Below are 17,453 nucleotides of genomic sequence, written 5' to 3'. Positions count from 1 at the left end.
CCGCGTTGGGCTTTCAGAGTGCTAGCATTACAGGTGTGAGCCACTGCACCCAGCATATATCTTTTTTTAAAATACACTTCTACTGTCTTTTTTTTTTTTTTTAATTCACTTCTGCTTGGTAATATGACAACATAGAATTTAAGGAAATAATAACGACAAAGACTTACATAGTGCCCCAACTTTGTTGCATATGTATATCTATAATTCATCTAGACTTCCCAGCAACCCTATGAAATAGTATTTTTTTTTTTTTACAAATGAGGAAACTGAAGCAGAGATAAATTTCTCTAGGTGACATTGGCAATGACAGCCAAGACTCAGATCCTGTCTTGTAATCACTTTCCATGAGCCTCAAGATAAAATGGTGCTTGTGGCTCAAGTGACTGAGGCACCAGCCACATACACCTGAGCTGGCGTGTTTGAATCCAGCCTGGGGCCTGCCAAACAACAATGATGGCTGCAACCAAAAAATAGCTGGGTGTTGTGGTGGGCACCTGTAGTCCCAGCTCCTTGGGAGGCAGAGGCAGGAGAATTGCTTGAGCCCAGGAGTTGGAGGTTGCTGTGAGCTATGACGCCACGGTACTCTACCCAGAGCGACAGCTTGAGGCTCTGTCTCAAAATTATATATATATATATAGTTTATAGCTGATTAGAAAATAATATCAAAATGAAAGAAAATGGGAAAAAATGTCTCTTTGGTTATAATTTGCATTGCTTAGTTTATTTCCTTTTCATGTGGGAATTAATACTTTTTCAGCAAGAGTGATAAGGAATTTTTATGCACAGCTAGCTGTTGCCTTTGGGTTTTATTTGTTTTCTTCTTTTCTCATCTACTGAAAGTACTTTGCACTTCTAGGCTTAGGTTTCTTAGCTGAGCGCCTTTACCATTAACTTTCACCCCTCCTTTCTACCACTTGTGCAAGCACTTCCTAGCTTGAATCTAACATCCCAAAAGATCATAAGAGACTTCAGGGACATAATGCATATCCCTGGCTTGTTCTTGTGAGTCAGTATGAAAAACTAAGTAACTTACTTTTTTTTATTTGTTGTCATCTCTTCAGGGAAAACACCCGCCTTAGTAAAGGGAAGGAAGTCTTTCCTAGATAACCAGGTCATGTGGCTCTTTACAAGTCTCAGGTTCTTCTTTTAGCCTTTTCCTGGTTCTGCCTTTTAGATAACCTACTCTTCACTGGTGAATTCAGAACCTAAATTTAAATTGTGAATGGAAAATTATGGAATAAAATAAAGCTAAGCATACAGGTGCCTAGTTTCTAGACCCAGCCTTTTATAAAATACATATGTAGTTGCCATGGTATTTATTAAGTGCCTTCTGTGTACCTGGCACCTAAATAAGCATTTTTCAAGTATAATCTCATTTATCCCTCATCAACACTCTGGAAGTTCTATGTTATTATTTTCCTTTTATGAAATTAACGCTCAGAGAGGTTAATAAATTTCTTATGCATCTTTAGAGGTAGGAAGAGGCTGCTAGATTTTGATTTTATATCTGACTCTTAACACAATAGATGTTGGCACTTCTACCATTTTCTAACTCTTGACCTGATCTCTGATTTTCCAAATATTCCTGGCACCAATTTTGCAGTAATGTCATTGACTTATGTCAGGATTCTGGGGTATTATTCATCTGGGTCCCGGAGACTCAAATTCATCTAGGAGAGTTGGGTACTCCCCCACCACCTCTTTAGTCCCTGTGGGGGCACTGGGTATGACTGATCTCAAGTGGATGCCAGGTGGAGGTTGGCTTCTCTTTTTTCATCTGATAACATGATACCATTTTGCCTTAACCAGTAGGCTTTTACTTATTCTGCTCATACATAAGCTAAAAGTATCAAACATTTAAATATTTAATATTTAGCTTATTCTTTTTTTTTTTTTTTGAGATAGAGTCTCACTTTATCAAACCCGGTAGAGTGCCCTGGAGTCATAGCTCACAGCAACCTCAATCTTGGGTTCAAGTGATTCTCTTGCCTCAGTCTCCCAAGTAGCTGGGACTATAGGCACCCTCCACAATGCCTGTTTTTTTTTTTTTTAGAGATGGGGTCTTGCTCTAGCTCAGGCTAGTCTTGAACCTGTGAGCTCAGGCAATCCACCCACCTCCACCTTGCCAACCTTTGAAGACTGTCCCAGGCTTTTGCATCGTCTTTGGTCTGCTTTTTTAGTACATTTTTTTTGTTTTAAAATTGTTTTTTATGCTAATACCATAGCAATAAGAATGAAAAATTAGGAAATGGAGAAAAGCTACAGAGACTAAATCACCCATGATACCACCAGCCAGGGATAACCACAGATAGTCCAGGTAGGAAATACAGAACTATGGAAGTCAATATAGAGAATTACAGATTGCAAATAAATAAATAAATAAATAAAAGTGACTTTATACTACATGTTCTGTTTTATTACTTGCTTGTTTTGCTCACCAATATATCAAGGCTATCTTTCCATGCCAGTGAATATACATACTGTTTTTAGTGTTAATACACATTACTCATTGTGTGGAACTAATTTAGCCAGTTTAGTTTGTATCTCTTTTTTTCCTCTTGGCCCATTGTGTAGGGCATCCTGAAGGCTAATTTTTGTTCTTTTTTCTCTAAATATATATATAGATAACTTAGGATCCATTCCATGAAGTGGAATTGGGTCTAAGGTTATGCCTAAGGCTTTTAGTACCTCTTGCTAGATTGTCTGGCAGACTGGCCTTTGAGAATTTTATACTCTGAGCTCATTACTTTGGGGTGTTCTCTTTTTGCCTTTGCCTCATTTTTCTTCTTCCTGGATGTTATTATCAGTACCTGCTTTCTTTGAAATATGTTACTCTTTTACTTCTTCCTACTAGGCTTTCTTAGAATAACTAGCAACTTTGTAGTAGGCCTACCCCATGGGAGGTGATATTTTTAAAGGACAAGAAACAGAAACTATTGCCACCCCAGGGCAGGCCTCTTTTGACCACTTCCTGCTTCTGCGTGATAATCGTAATAAACTTATTAGTTTAGGTGTGCTGTTATTCTCTGAGCTGTCAGCCCACCATATCTATGAAGTATCGTCTTATGCAATGACGTCTTCTACTTCTTAACTGTGAATGTAAAAGGTACTCACAAAATTTTGCCCAAAAGACAAATTTTGCCACTACAAAAGACATATTCATTTACTATTTAGGAGAATTTTTGGGTAATGTTTAGAATTTTGTGTGAAAGTAAAGGGAACAGGGAAAAAAGGCTTCTTAGAGCTTCTAGTCTTTTTGGAAGAGAATGCTTTGTTCTTACTTACTGGATCACCTTGGCGACCATGCCATTTAAAATTTCTACTCCCAGTACATTCTCCCATAGGTAATGCTTTGAGGAAGGCCTGCTCATCTAGCTTATAAAATGTAAATGTGGTGACATAAGCAGTCTATCACATTTTATTAGTAAAAATGTACATCCATACTCATGTAGAATTATAAAACTTAGTCCTTACTGTGTGTCGCGTAATAACAAATATATTGATCAATTACTTCTCATAACTCAACTAATACCTAAATGTACAGATGGAAAACCAAAGAGGTTAAAGTAACCTACCCCAAATCAGAGAAACAAAGCAAGTAATGGAGCAAGGGTCGAAACCCTAGTGTGTCCATATATTGATTCCATAGTATTGATTGAGTACTTACTGCATGCCACACCACATTCTAGGCTAGGAGCTGAGGCAATTGCCCTAACATTTCATCTTGTAGGGGGTTTCAGGGATTTGGAGGCTTATCAGGAAGAAAGCTCTGGCAACAAGTTTTATTTCAGAGATGGTTGACAGGTTTGCTTGATGGGTGCCAGGGGTCCCACACACCGTGAGACCATCCAGAGGCTTAGGCACAGGGGCCACCATACAAAAGGGGAGCAGGGCAAGGGAACTCCCCCAGGCGATCATAGAGGAGGCTTCTGTGTCTGTCTTATGCTTCTCAGCACCACACACGGTGCCTGTAGGTCATAGATCTCCACTGATAATCACTGGAGTGGGGTCTTTACAGCCCCAAGGTGTGCTCTGTGTATGGTCAGCAAATGCTAACAGTTTCTAAGGGTATAATTTTGGAGGATATGCAGAGTAGGCAGGCTCTAAATGGCCAAAAAAAAAATATATATATATATATATATATATACACACACACACACACACATATATATATATGCACGCTTATTTGGGCTGTGTTTAAAACAATTTGGTACCTAAATTTGATATTGGCCAGCTTTTGAGCTAGTAAGTTTCAGTTTGCTGTGAAGAAATAAACAACCTAGGTGCTATCTTTAGCCCATTAATATAACACAGCAACCCTATTCTTACCCACCAAATTATAATTTGGTACATACATGAGGAGACATGAATGGGACTTGTGCTGGACCTCAAAGAGCAGAAGATAAACTTGCATGACAGAACCCATCTAAAGAGAATGGAGAGGAGCAAGGTTTGGGGTGTCTCTAAAGAAAACTACGGAAGTGATTGCTGTCTGCCATCTTGCATCATGGTTCTTCACTTAATACCCAGGGACTTTGTTCTGTTTGTTTGTTTTTGTTTTATTAAGGTGAGAAATTTTTGAGAGCTTTTGTTTTCCCCAATTACAATAACTTTTTTTAAATGGTATCTTTCAAAACATTGCAATTTAGTGGTGAAAACATCTGTGGGCCCCTTGAGGTGGAAATCAGAACTTACTCACCAGACTCATAGGCTGAGAGGTCTGTTGGAGTTGGATTTGGGCTGTGAGAGTGGGCTGTAGAGGCCCTGAGGTAGCTCAGGGAAGTGTAGTTTCTTGCTGAGTTGCGTGTGATTTGGGCTCCTGGAGTTTCTGAGTATAGACTGCCAAATTGGTAGTGGCTGTTGCACTGCCTGCTCTGTTATTTCAGTAAAGAAATTGTCTCCCATAATTGTGAGGGCAGTGATCAGGGATTTGATGCGGAACTGCAATCGTGTGATGCTGTTCTGCTTCCCTTCCCTGCCATTTGGAATGTGAGTTCAAGAATTACCGAGAGGTGAACCTGACCTGTGGTTACGGACCTGCGAAGTGTAGATCTGGTTCTCTGGTTTACCAATCAGTCACCTTAATTTTTTTCTTTAGATAGGATCTTGCTTTGTTGCTGGGGCTAATAGTCATTGGTGTCATCACAGCTCACTGTAACCTCACACCTCAGGGCTCAAGCAATCTTGCTGCTTCAGCCTGTTGAGTAGCTGAGACTACAGGTGTGTGCCACTGGGCCCAACATATTTTTTATTTTTTGTAGTAACAGGGTCTCAATACTGCCTAGTCTGGTCTTGAAGCCATGACCTCAAGTGGTTCTCCTGCCTCAGCCTCTCAAAGTGCTAGGATTATAGGTGTTAGCCACCACATCTGGCCCACCTTAATTTTTTAACCCTCCCCATGTGTCCTTTATTATCTGCCACAACAGAATATCAGAGCACAACTCAGAAAATATTAGAACTCAGAGAAAAGGTGATCAAAGATAAAGTATAAAACATTTTGCAGAGTGCTTAAGCGTCCCAGTGTTGGTATTGCAGTGATTTTATCACTTACTGACTTTGTAACCTTGGGCAAGTTTTTAACCTCTTTGTGCCTAAGTTTCCTCAACTATAGACAGTAAACAAGGATAACTACCCTCATAGGTGTGAAGATCAAATAGGCAGTATATGCCTGACATGTACCTACCATTTAATAAATGATGGCTATTGTTGTTGCTACCATTAATGGCAAAAAGGATAAATTGATTTTGTATGCCTTTTTAAGAGCACAATCATGTAAAGCATGGTATATATTTTTTTATTAATCTCAGACTCTAAAGATTCTTTTTTTTTTTTTCTGAGACAGTCTCACTTTGTCACCCTCAGTAGAATGCCCTGGTATTAGAGCTCACAGTAACCTTCAAGTCTTGGGCTCAAGCGATTCTCTTACCTGCCTCAGCCTCCCAGGTAGCTGGGACAACAGACACCTGCCACAACACCTGGCTATTTTTAGAGATGAGGTCTCCCTCTTGCTCAGGTTAGCCTTGAACCTGTGAGGTCAGGGCAGTCCACCTGCCTCGTCTCCCAGAGTGCTAAGATTACAAGTGTAAACCATTGTACCTGGCCAGACTCTAAACTTTTGAATGAATTATCTAGGATTAAAAGAATGTAAAGAAAGAGAGAGTGAGAGTATCCTTCAAGATATGTTTGAAATAGGGCAGTGCCTGTGGTTCAGTGGGTAGGGTGCCAGCCCCAATACCAAGGGTGGTGGGTTCAAACCCGGCCCCAGCCAAACTGCAACAAAAAAATAGCCAGGCGTTATGGTGGCATCTCTAGTCCCAGCTACTCGGGAGGCTGAGGCAAGAGAATCACCTAAGCCCAGGAGTTGGAGGTTGCTGTGGGCTGTGTGATGCCACAAAACTACAGAGGGCCATAAAGTGAGACTCTGTCTCTACAAAAAAAAAAAAAAAAGATGTGTTAGTACATCCTCATTTTACAGATATGGAAACTGGGGCTCTTTGAGAGGAACTGCCTCTTCTAAGGTTATAAAGCCAGTGGCAGAGAGATAGTACTACATATCAGTGTCCTGGCTTTAAAGTGTGAGCTAGCAGTAGCTCTCTATCGTTGACATAGAAACTCCTTTAGGTCCCATTACCTAACTACACCATCATAGTGATGGCAGCTTCACACGGTATTATGAGTCTTGTGGGAGGGCTGGCTAAAATGGCTGGTGAGTGGCTAGTGTGCCCTGCAGAGGCAAGTTAGTGTGGGAGGAAAGGTTTAAGATGAGAAGCCAGGGTACCTAGGGCCAGGCCTGTCCGGGGATGTTGGACAGATTATTTAATGTCTGCTTTAGTAGTAAAGGGAAGATAAATAGTATGTACCCCGCCTCTATTTCATAGTGTGGTTATATTATAAAGTTTAAAATGTGAGATGTAGGTGAAGTTTTATAAAGTGTAAAGAGTAATTTATGAAAACCAACATCGCCACTGTTTGGCAGAATGAAAGGTCCTTTTAGCTGTTGGTTTCAGCATGCTATTGTTTTGGAGTCAATCCTTTTTTTAGAAGAATCCAATTTTCTGTCTTGGGTCATTGACTCTTTCAATAGTAACTAAAGAAAATAGCAGTTAAGCTCAATTACATAGCGGTGCTATAATAGTAAAGCTCAGTAGTAATTAAATCATATGCAGTAACTGACGTCATGCTGTTCATTGTATTTTTCATTTCCCTACAAGTCTGTTTTATGTTATTTATAGCTTCCTATTCATATAGATACCAGCCGCAAACTAGGGAAAATTTGTGGCAGCAGTTTGTGAAAACCACCTTCTAGCGTCATTCCAAACCATTACATTTCTTTTTCCACAAAATTGTTGTAATTATAATAGTGTGTTTTCTGTATGTTTGAAACTTTTTATAATAAAGGTAATCAGAATTAAGGGGCAACAATTCTAATTAGAATAAAATGCCACTCTCTAGACTCTAGAGAGACCTAATAGTAATGCTGCCGTTGTGATGTCCAGGTAGAGATTAGATGTGATAAACCTGGATAGTGGAAGAAAAGATCCAGGGATGAACAACTAGACCAGGGGTCCTGAAACTTTTTAAACAGGGGTCCCTCAGACCCTTGGAGGGCTGGACTGCGGGCCCTGGGACGAGTCGGCTGCTAAGCAGGATAGGCAGCAGTGGCAAAAACACCTGGCGGGCTGCATGTGGCCCATGGGCCGTAGTTTGAGGACACCTGAACTAGATTATCTTGCTGCCTTAGAGCTGCCTGCTTGCCCCCAGATCACTGAGCAGGTATTTACGAAGGTATTATTTGACTGTCAACTTAGCAATCAAGAAGGACATTCATTTGGGGTAGAATAACAAACCAGGTCATCTGGGAGTGAAGACCTCTGTTTAATTCAGTACCTGCCACTTCCCATGTTATTTTGGTTAAGAGAAAGAGAGATATAGTGAAAGAATTTTAGAATATGTCCCACACATAATAGGTCCATATTTACTTCTCCGTTTACAACTAAATCACACTCTATTTAAAAAGTTAGTGAATGTTGATAGTGCATTTTGTTTTCATGAATTCTTTTGAGGATAAATCTCATAGTACTTTTGTTAAAAAGATAGGTTATTTTTGAAGGGTTTGTATGCAGTGTTCTTTTCTGATATTCAAATCTAAAAGAATTAAACCCCCAAGAATTATTGAGTAACATATGGACTGGTTTGTAAGTCTGGGTGGGGTAAAGGTCTAGCTAGATGTGTAGTGACTGTAGAGAACTTTAGGGAGCAACCAACACTTCAGTACATAGGCCAGACCTCTTCTCAAGGCAAGACTTGTATTATAAAGACAAACAATCTATACATTTGATATGATTCTAATGAAAATCCAACATAGTTTTTCTTTTTTTTAGAGATAGAGTCTCACTTTGTCACCCTTGGTAGAGTACTGTGGCATCACAGCTCATAGCCACCTTCAGCTCTTGGGCTTAGGCGATTCTCCTGCCTCAGCCTCCCAGTCCCTATATCTGGGACTATAGGCGCCCGCCACAATGCCCAGCTATTTTTTTGTTGCAGTTTGGCCAGGGCTGGGTTTGAACCTGCCACCGTTGGTATATGGGGCTGGTGCCCTACTCACTGAGCCACAGGCGCTGCCCCAACATAGTTTTTCTTAATGAACTTGACAAGCTGACACTAGAATTGATTTAGAAGATAAAATGGGAGAGAATAGCAATAGCCAAAGAATTTGAAAAAAGGCCAGTAGAGACCATGTGCAAGCAAAAGGAAAAGCAAAAGGAATTAGAAAGGGTTCCTGCATTTCACTAAAGATTGACTCGGTGCTTAGAGCACAGTGGTGACAGCACTGGCCACATACACTGAGGCTGGTGGGTTCGAACCTGGCCTGGGCCAGCTAAAAAACAATGACAGCTGCAACACAAAAATAGCTGAGCATCCTAGTGGGCGCCTATAGTCTTAGCTACTTGGGAGGCTGAGGCAAAAAAATTACTTAAGCCCAAGAATTTGAGGTTGCTGTGAGCTGTGGTGCCACGGCACTCTACCAAGGGCAACACAATGAGAATATCTCAAAAAAAAAGAGCTAAAGATAAATTGTAAGCTAATTATAAACCATAAAATTAACATGTACAAATTTTGTTTACAGTTAGTAGACAAGGTAAGGTATAACATCTGAGAACTATAAAGAAAGTGATTGATAAATTTGACTTCATAAAAAATTAAAATGTCATAGGACTGAAAAATACCAAGTTTAAACAAAATTGACAAAACAATAGATTGGGTAAAAGTGTTTGCCTTGTAAATAGAAGTCAAAGGATTAATACTCATATATAGCATATTTATAAATCAGTAAAAAATTGATGAATTAATCAGTGGGAAATTAATCAAAGGATTTGAACAAGATGAATGACAAATAAGAAGATTCCCAGCTTCACTAATACTTTAGGGAGGTCTAATAAAAACAGTAAAATATTTGGCTTGGCGCCAGCCACATACACTGGAGCTGGTGGGTTCAAATCTAGCCCAGGCCTGCCAAACAACAGTGACAACTACAACCAAAAAAAAAAAAAAGTAGCCAGGCATTGTGCATGTTGTCCCAGCTACTCAGAAGGCTGGGAAGAGAATCACTTAAGAGAATCACTTAAGCCCAAGAGTTGGAGGTTGCTGTGAGCTGTGATGCCACAACACTGTACCCAGGGTGACATAGTGAGACTCTGTCTCAAAAAAAACCCACCACCACCAACAAAAAAACCTCAGTAAAATATTTTTTACCCATGTGAGGTAGAAAAATTTAAAAACTTGTGAATATTTGTTGCAAAAGGTGTTATTAACATGTTGGAGGGCACATAAATCAGTATAGGTTGTTTTGTTTATTGGCTAAACTTGGTAGTTTAAACACCCTTCAAGTCAGTTATTTCAATTGTAAGTTTCTATCCTAGCAACCTATATACACAAGTATATAAGTTGGTTTTACATAAGAGCTGGGAAATAACCTAGAAACATCTCAATAGCAAGTTAAATAAACTAGGAAACACCTGTATTAAGGAATAGTACATCTAGTTATTAATATAAAGAATGAAATAGATTTGTGTGTAACTTTATTTCATGAAAGTAACTCCAGTATATACTTTTAAGCAAAACAAAATACAAACAACAAAAAGCAAGTTGTAGAACAGTATATACTATATACTCTTATTTATTTAAGAAAAAACTTGAAGTTTTTCTTTAAAGTGTTTGTTAGTTTTACTCTTGGCACTGTAGAAAGACATTGACTGTTTTCATGTGTAAATTAACATAGGAGAGTATACAGGAAACTCTATGGTGTTACTTTGGTGGGTAGGGTATGTACTCCCTACATTTATGTATTATTTAAACTTTCTTCAGTGGCACATATCATTTTTTTTATTTTATTTACTTATTTATTTATATGTTTTTGAGACAGAGTCTCTCTGTCACCCTTGGTAGAGTACTGTGACGTCACAGCTCACAGCAACCTCAAACTCCAGGGTTCAAGCGATTCTCTTGCTTCAGCTTCCCAAGTAGCTGGGACTACAGGTGTGAGCAACTGCACAGGCTATTTTTAAAAATTGGGGTCTCACTCTTACTTACTCCAATTCTGGTCTCGAATTCCTGAGCTCAAGTAATCCACCCACCTTGGCCTGAGTGCAGTGATTATAGGTGTGAGTTACCACGTCCAGCCCACATATCATTTTTATAACTTAAAGAGCAAAAGATACTCTTTTGTTATTGGGCTTCCTCCCGACCCCCCATTTGTCAGCAAAGGAGGGCATGTAGGCATAAACAAATCATTTTAGGTAACCAGAGGTTCAGTTCATTGTCTTTTGCCCTGACATGTCATAAACTTTGCCTCTCTTTCTTCAGTAAAGTCAACCCCTGAAGGCAGCCACCCTGAGTGCCCTCTGTCCTTAGCAGAGCCCTGGACACCTAGGCTGCTGCATCCAGTCAGTTGGGGAGAGGCTTCTTGCACTTGGTAACTTGCCTATCTCATCCACTTAGGATGTTTACAAACCTCGTCGGAAATACAAACGCCAACAGGGAGCAGGGGAGCTGTTTGATGAAGAATCTCGAGTTCATGCTACACTTTTGGAATATGGCAGGTAATGAACAAGACCCAGTCTAGGTGTCTATTTTATAAACCCATTCAAAAGAAAAGCTAATTTAAATAACTTCTTTTGAATTAACTTGTTTGAGTTCCACCTGATGGAGCATACTATTTCAGCCATGAAATTTCCAGAATCAGGGACTTTTTTTGTATCTAATTACCCAAGTTTTTGCAGGACCTTTGCAGTTAATTCCTCTCTGGAAATGTGCACGTGGTTCTGCCCTCCTTGGGGAGTTGGGGTGGTTGTGGCACTTGGAGTGGCTGGCATGGTCTGCCCTTCATGCCTTGCTATTTATTAAAATCTTTAGATACAAATCTCTTTGTTGCCAAGTGATTTTTGGTCTTTTGGATATACACCTAGTAGAGGAATTACAGGATCAAATGGCAGGTCTACATTTAGATCCCTGAGCATTCTTCAAACTTCTTTCCAAAAGGAATGTAGTAACTTGCATTCCCACCAGCAGTGTAGAAGTGTTCCCTTTTCTCCACATTCATGCCAACATCTGTAGTTTTGGGATTTTGTATGTGGGCTACTCTTACTGGAGTTAGGTGATATCTCAAAGTGGTTTTGGTTTGCATTTCTCTTATGATTAAAGATGATGAGCATTTTTTCATGTGTCTGTAGACCAGGTGTCCTCAAACTACGGCCTGCGGGGCACATGCGGCCTGCCAAGGACATTTATCTGGCTTGCCAAGTGTTTTTGCCACCACTGCCTGTCCTGCTTAGCAGCCGACTTGTCCCAGGGCCCGCAGTCCAACCCTCCAATGGTCTGAGGGACAGTGAACTGGCCCCCTTTTTAAAAAGTTTGAGGACCCCTACTGTAGACCATGCGCCTGTCTTCTTCAGAGAAGCTTCTGTTCATGTCTCTTGCCCACAATAGCTCAATTCATAATTGCCAAGTCATGGAAGAAGCCCAAGTGCCCATCTACACATGAATGGATTAATAAATTATGGTATATGTACACCGTGGAATACTATGCAGCATTAAAAAAAGATGGAGACTTTACCTCTTTTATGTTTACATGGATAGAACTGGAAAATATTCTTCCTAGTAAAGTATCTCAGGAATGGAAATAAAATTATCCGATGTACTCAGTACTACTGTGAAATAAATGTATAATCACTCACACTTTCATATGAAAGATGAATCACAACTAAGGAGGGAAGGGGAGGGGGGTGGTTTGATGGAGGGTTAATGGTGGGACCACATCTATGGAGCATATTGCAAGGGTACAAGTCAAATCTATCAAGTATAGAACACAAGTGTCTGGACACTGTGAGTAAGTAAATGAGGTGAAAGCTATGTTAATTAGTAGGATGTAAGCCCTCCAATCTGTACAAATAATCAACACATTGAATCCCATAAAGGCATAAATGTATTCATGATCTATGTATATATGACTTAATAAAAAAAAAGATAAAATCTTCAGATAAAAGAAATGAAAGCAGTTTTAGCAGTTTCACTCTGAGTGTTAGAATAATAATTTTGGTTTCCTGTGAAGATTGTCCTGATTAGGAAAATTAAGAATTTAGAAATACGGGCAGCGCCTGTGGCTCACTGAGTAGGGCGCTGGCCCCATATACCAAGGGTGGTGGGTTCAAACCCAGCCCCAGCCAAATTGCAACAAAAATATAGCAGGGCATTGTGGTGAGTGCTGTAGACCCAGCTACTCGGGAAGCTGAGGTAAGAGAATTGCCTAAGCCCAAGAGCTGGAGGTTGCTGTGAGCTGTGATGCCACAGCACTCTACCAGCACCTAAAGTGAGACTCTGTCTCTAAAAAAAAAAAGGAATTTAGAAACAGTTTCCTCACTTTTAAACATCTTAGTTTTTAAAAAACATTTATTTTAATATCCTCAGTTTTTACTTTAAAAACCTATAAAAAAAAAAACCACGAGGGCATTCTTTTCTCCATTGAATTTTTTGGTTGCCACTAGGCATTAACCTTCTTCCATATTCTGCATTCTTTACTTAGGGTAACTGATTTCTTGATGTGAGTATGTCTTCTTGTGCTTCCTTCCTGGGTGCTGCTCTGCCTCACTACCCAGACCTTGTTGGGGAGCTGGAACTAACCACTCCACGCCTACTAGCATTTCCCTGAGTGAGCAGCCAATGGCTTCTCCCTGTAGAGTACTGGAGAGAACCTGAGGGAAATAAAGCTTAACTAAACTAGTTTGCAAATGGAAAATGCAAGTGCTTTTTTAGTGAAGTGATAGTTTGGGGTCAAGTCTTTTCTTCCTAAGAATAAAAACTAGTCTGTTCCAAAGGAAGTCAGCGTAGTTCTGGCCCTAAGTTGGGAGTGATGGTTGTCCCCACAGTTCCCCAGTTGCCTCTGCAAACTGACTGCCTCCTCAGAGTCACGCATCACCAGGCCTAGCTATGTAATTTTCAGGGCCCATGACAAAATGAAAAGGCAAGACCTCCTTGTTAACAAAATTAGTTAATGATTAATTATTAATAATTCCAAGACAGCAACAGCCATTAAGTGCAGGATCCTTCTAAGCCTGGGCCTTCAAGAGGCTGGGTGGGTTGGGGTTGCATGGAAAATCAGATGTCCCTGGGGATGAAAAGTCAGAGATTCAGTATATTGCCAGCTTCACTGAGGCCTTATTGACCATATTTCAATATTTTGTTCAGAAATTCTTAGCTTTAAATGAGATCTTTTCATATATGTTGTATGTAGATGGCAGTCATTATCACTGTGCTCATATCCTTGCCCATCCTCAAATGGTAGTGCAGTTTGAGGCCAGAATCTGGCTTGGTTCTGTTCAGGAACAGAGCAAGGCAGAGGTTTTATTTGCTTCTTTTAATTCTGAGTGGTGATTGTTGGGAACTTATTGCCACTGAGAGACCACCACACTCATGCAAGAACAGAGGTGCTTTATTTATTTACAAGCATATGCCTGGGTCACTCTACCCTGCAGCGTTGCTGGGGGAAGGGCATCCCCAAAGTGAAGCGAGCTAGAGGAATTACATCAGGTGTTTTGTCGGGTGGGGTTGCTATTGGCTAAGCTATTTTTGGTTGGGGACTTTTTTAGAGGGGGGCTGCTTGAAGAGGGGGCTGCTTATTTGTTTCTGATAGACTGGCTCCCTTTAGGCTGACTGACCTTGCCCATGAGAACCAAGGGAGGGGAAGCTGCTCCCCTTCAGACTGGCTGCCCAGAAGTGTGGGGGAGGGAGCGTCTCCTTGTGATAGACTGATTCCACCTGGGCAACCTTGCCCAGGAGCGGGGGTTGGGAAATGAGTTCCAAGATGAAGTTACATTAACCTCTTCATTCCCAAATGAAGTTACATTAACCTCATCAGTGATAAAAAACAAAGCATCTGTTTTGGGAGGTTTTTTGGTTTGTTTGTTTTGTTTTGTTTTATGCAACAGGGTAAGAGAAAAGCAGTTTGACCAGTATTGCAACAAAATGTCTTAGTACCAGTTTAGTTCCTGTTGGTGGGGACATGCTGACTTATGCTAATTTCTGAGGCTAGGGTAGGTATGTGGTGATAGGTTAGTATTTTTTCATTGTTTATGTTTTAGAACAAGGAGGAGAAGGAGTTACTTTGTTTTCTTTTTTTGCTTTTCTGGCAGGGAGCCAGTTAGGTTGTGATGGGTAAGGGTAGTGGATATTTAGGACGTTCTGATAGTTTATTTAGCTCGTTTTACTCTTTGAGATTAATAATGAAATTATTCAGAAAGATTAAAAAATAACTTGCCCAAAGTTACAGAAGTATTAAGAAGCTCAAAGTGGGACTTGAATGCAGGTCTCTTAAACTCCAAAAGCAAGTCATTTATCTGCAAATATTGTTTGTGCCTGCAGTGAGAGTGTGTTTTTTAGATTGTGGGTTTTAGAAAGACAAACCAGGTCTTTGGTGTTTGCTGTGAGACTGAACGAGAAGAGAGTGGTTATTAAAATTGATGGAGCCAATTGGATAAAAAAGCCCTGAGAGTGTATACCTTACTCTACCTCAGTGGGAAGGCCTCTCCCTTCCTTCCTGGCCATCTGATTCTTTACTCTAGGTTGTATTCAATAATCCCACATGGAGCTCTGTCCAGTAAGTGACGATTATATAACAATGCAAATGTAAAGAAGTTTGAACCCTTTGTCCTATGTAGAAAACTCAGTAAATGTTAGGTGTTATTATTCTTATCCTTGTCATGATTTTTGGTAAGCATCAGTGTTCACCTCTAAAATACCCTTATATAGGACCTTTTCTCCTTCCAGTTCTTCTTGTCCCTGTGTTCCCTTGGTGGGGTGAAGAGGGAAAGCTTCCCCCTGGCCCTTTGAAGGTTCACTGAGAATGAACTGACAAGGTAGATTAACAAGAGAAGAGGGCTTAGAAATTTTCATAACCCAGTGATGTCAGATGCTTATACACCCTTCTTCAGAGGGCAGAGGGAGATGGAGAAATGTGGTGAGTGAGGGTAGTAAATGAGTTTGTGGGGGAATGAATGTACTTTATGCTCAGATGATGAGATGATTAAATAAATGCCTGGAAAAATGGAACAGGATAGAACACAGGAAACAGTAGGAGTTCTAGATAAGGTATTTCATTTTTAGTTTCTGGCTCTACGGTATGTAATGAGATTTTAGGAAGGAAATGGAACGCACTCGTGTTCATAAAGACAGGTCCGGTCTTTATGCAGACAAGGGAAAATAGCCTTTTCCAGCATCTGCAGGCCTTTAAGAGCTTAAGTCAATGTTCAGCATAGCCAGCATGCCATATGACATATCCCTGACTCCTTCACTCATTACCTCCAGCTCTAGCCGTCCCTTCAGCACCTGCATGGGAAGACTTACTGCCTCGTCTTTCCCCCAGCCAAGCAAGGATGGCCCTCTTCTGGCCCAGGGACTCACTTTGCTCCATCCTCCCTCTCCCCTCACCCTGTGGCCTTCCTGAATTCCTCATCCCCCATACCAGGGCACATTTTTAGGAATTCAAATCCTTCATCTGTTTCCAAGTGTTCCTTTTTCTACCTCATCTCACCTTTTCATAAGGGAGAAAAATATTTTGACTTCTAGAACAAGAAAGTCTGAAGTCAGTGTCTCTTATTTGGGGTTGAAAGTTGCTCTTTACCGTTAAGCCCTTAGAGCCCTCTGGCTTGGAAGCCAGCATTCCAGCTTCATTCTTCTTTTTTGACTCTTCTCTGTTGCACAAGTAAAGCTGAACTTTGAGCCTGATCAGTCATGCTGAAGACCTTAACGACTTGTGTGTCTGTTAAAAACGTATTTGGATATATTTTTGTAAATGCTATGGAGTTAGAAAAGCAAGACTCATAGTTTTTATTTTAGACTTATTTTTCTTTTCTTTCTTTCTTTCTTTTTTTTTTTTTTTTGAGACAGTTTCACTGTCGCCCTCCTAGAGTGCTGTGGTGTCACAGCTCACAGCAACCTCGAACTCATGGGCTTTAGCAGTGAGTTTTCTTGCCTCAGCTTCCCAAGTAGCTGGGACTACAGGTGCCTGCCACAGTGCATGGCTATTTTTTGGTTGTAGTTGTCATTGTTGTTTGGCAGGCCAGGGCTGGATTCAAACCCGCCAGCTCTGGTGTATGTGGCTGGCACCTTGGCCACTGAGTACAGGCGCTGAACCTTGATTTTAGACTTAAACTAAATTGCAGCCCCATAATATTTCGATTTTATTATCAGTCCAATCAATTTTTTGAGGCTAACTTAAACACTACCATGCTATAAAACTGTTTACTATGGGGAAATTTGTTTTATGTGCTGTATATTTTACTTTCAAGTGGAAGTTTGAAGCACAACTACTAGAATACTGATGTTCACCTATTAAATAGTATTAGAGGCTTAATTTTGAGTTACCTTCAAATCATTCTGTAGTTAGTGAATGAAATACAGCGTGTCTCTCCCAGCCTGTTAGTGTCTCCTCTGACAATAAGGCCTATGACATGCTCCTTCCTAGGAGGTATTTAGTGAATTCTGTTGACTGAAGAAAGAACAGAGTTCATAGTCCTTAGTGTTTAGGGCTTTTTATGCCCCTATTTTCTTCCAGATTCTCGTTAATTGTCTTAATTTGGCCTAGGGAAGTTATTTTTGGAAAATAACTTTATTTTCCAGAACTTTAATGTCCAGTATGGTAACCACTAGTCATATGTAGCCATTGAGCAATTAAAATGTGAATAGTGTGGCTCAGGAACAGAATTTTAATTTTAATTGAGTTAAATGTTAAAGCCCATTCTTGATTCAATTATTGAAAGAATATTTATTTGGGGCTTGGTGCCTGTGGCTTAAAAAGCTAAGGCGCCAGCCACATATACTTGAGCTGGTGGGTTCGAATCCAGCCTAGGCTGCCAAACAACAATGAAAGCTGCAACAAAAAAATAGCCAGGCGTTGTGGCGGG

The 17,453-nt window shown here is 40.3% G+C and overlaps 1 protein-coding gene across 2 annotated transcripts in view; it reads left to right on the top strand.

The window, feature by feature from the left end:
- CCDC93 (coiled-coil domain containing 93) overlaps positions 1-17,453 on the top strand; it is a 100,683-nt gene that overhangs the window by 20,112 nt on the left and 63,118 nt on the right. For both annotated transcript variants that reach the window (XM_023514790.1, XM_003792648.3), the window contains exon 7: positions 10,999-11,099. In XM_023514790.1, coding sequence (XP_023370558.1) covers positions 10,999-11,099 — 101 coding nt within the window. The remainder of the gene's footprint in view (positions 1-10,998; positions 11,100-17,453) is intronic.

The sequence above is a fragment of the Otolemur garnettii genome, unplaced genomic scaffold (genome assembly GCF_000181295.1).
Source record: "Otolemur garnettii isolate 467f Iridium unplaced genomic scaffold, OtoGar3 scaffold00059, whole genome shotgun sequence".
NCBI classification, from domain to species: domain Eukaryota; kingdom Metazoa; phylum Chordata; class Mammalia; order Primates; family Galagidae; genus Otolemur; species Otolemur garnettii.
This window is presented reverse-complemented; position numbering and strand designations above follow the sequence as displayed.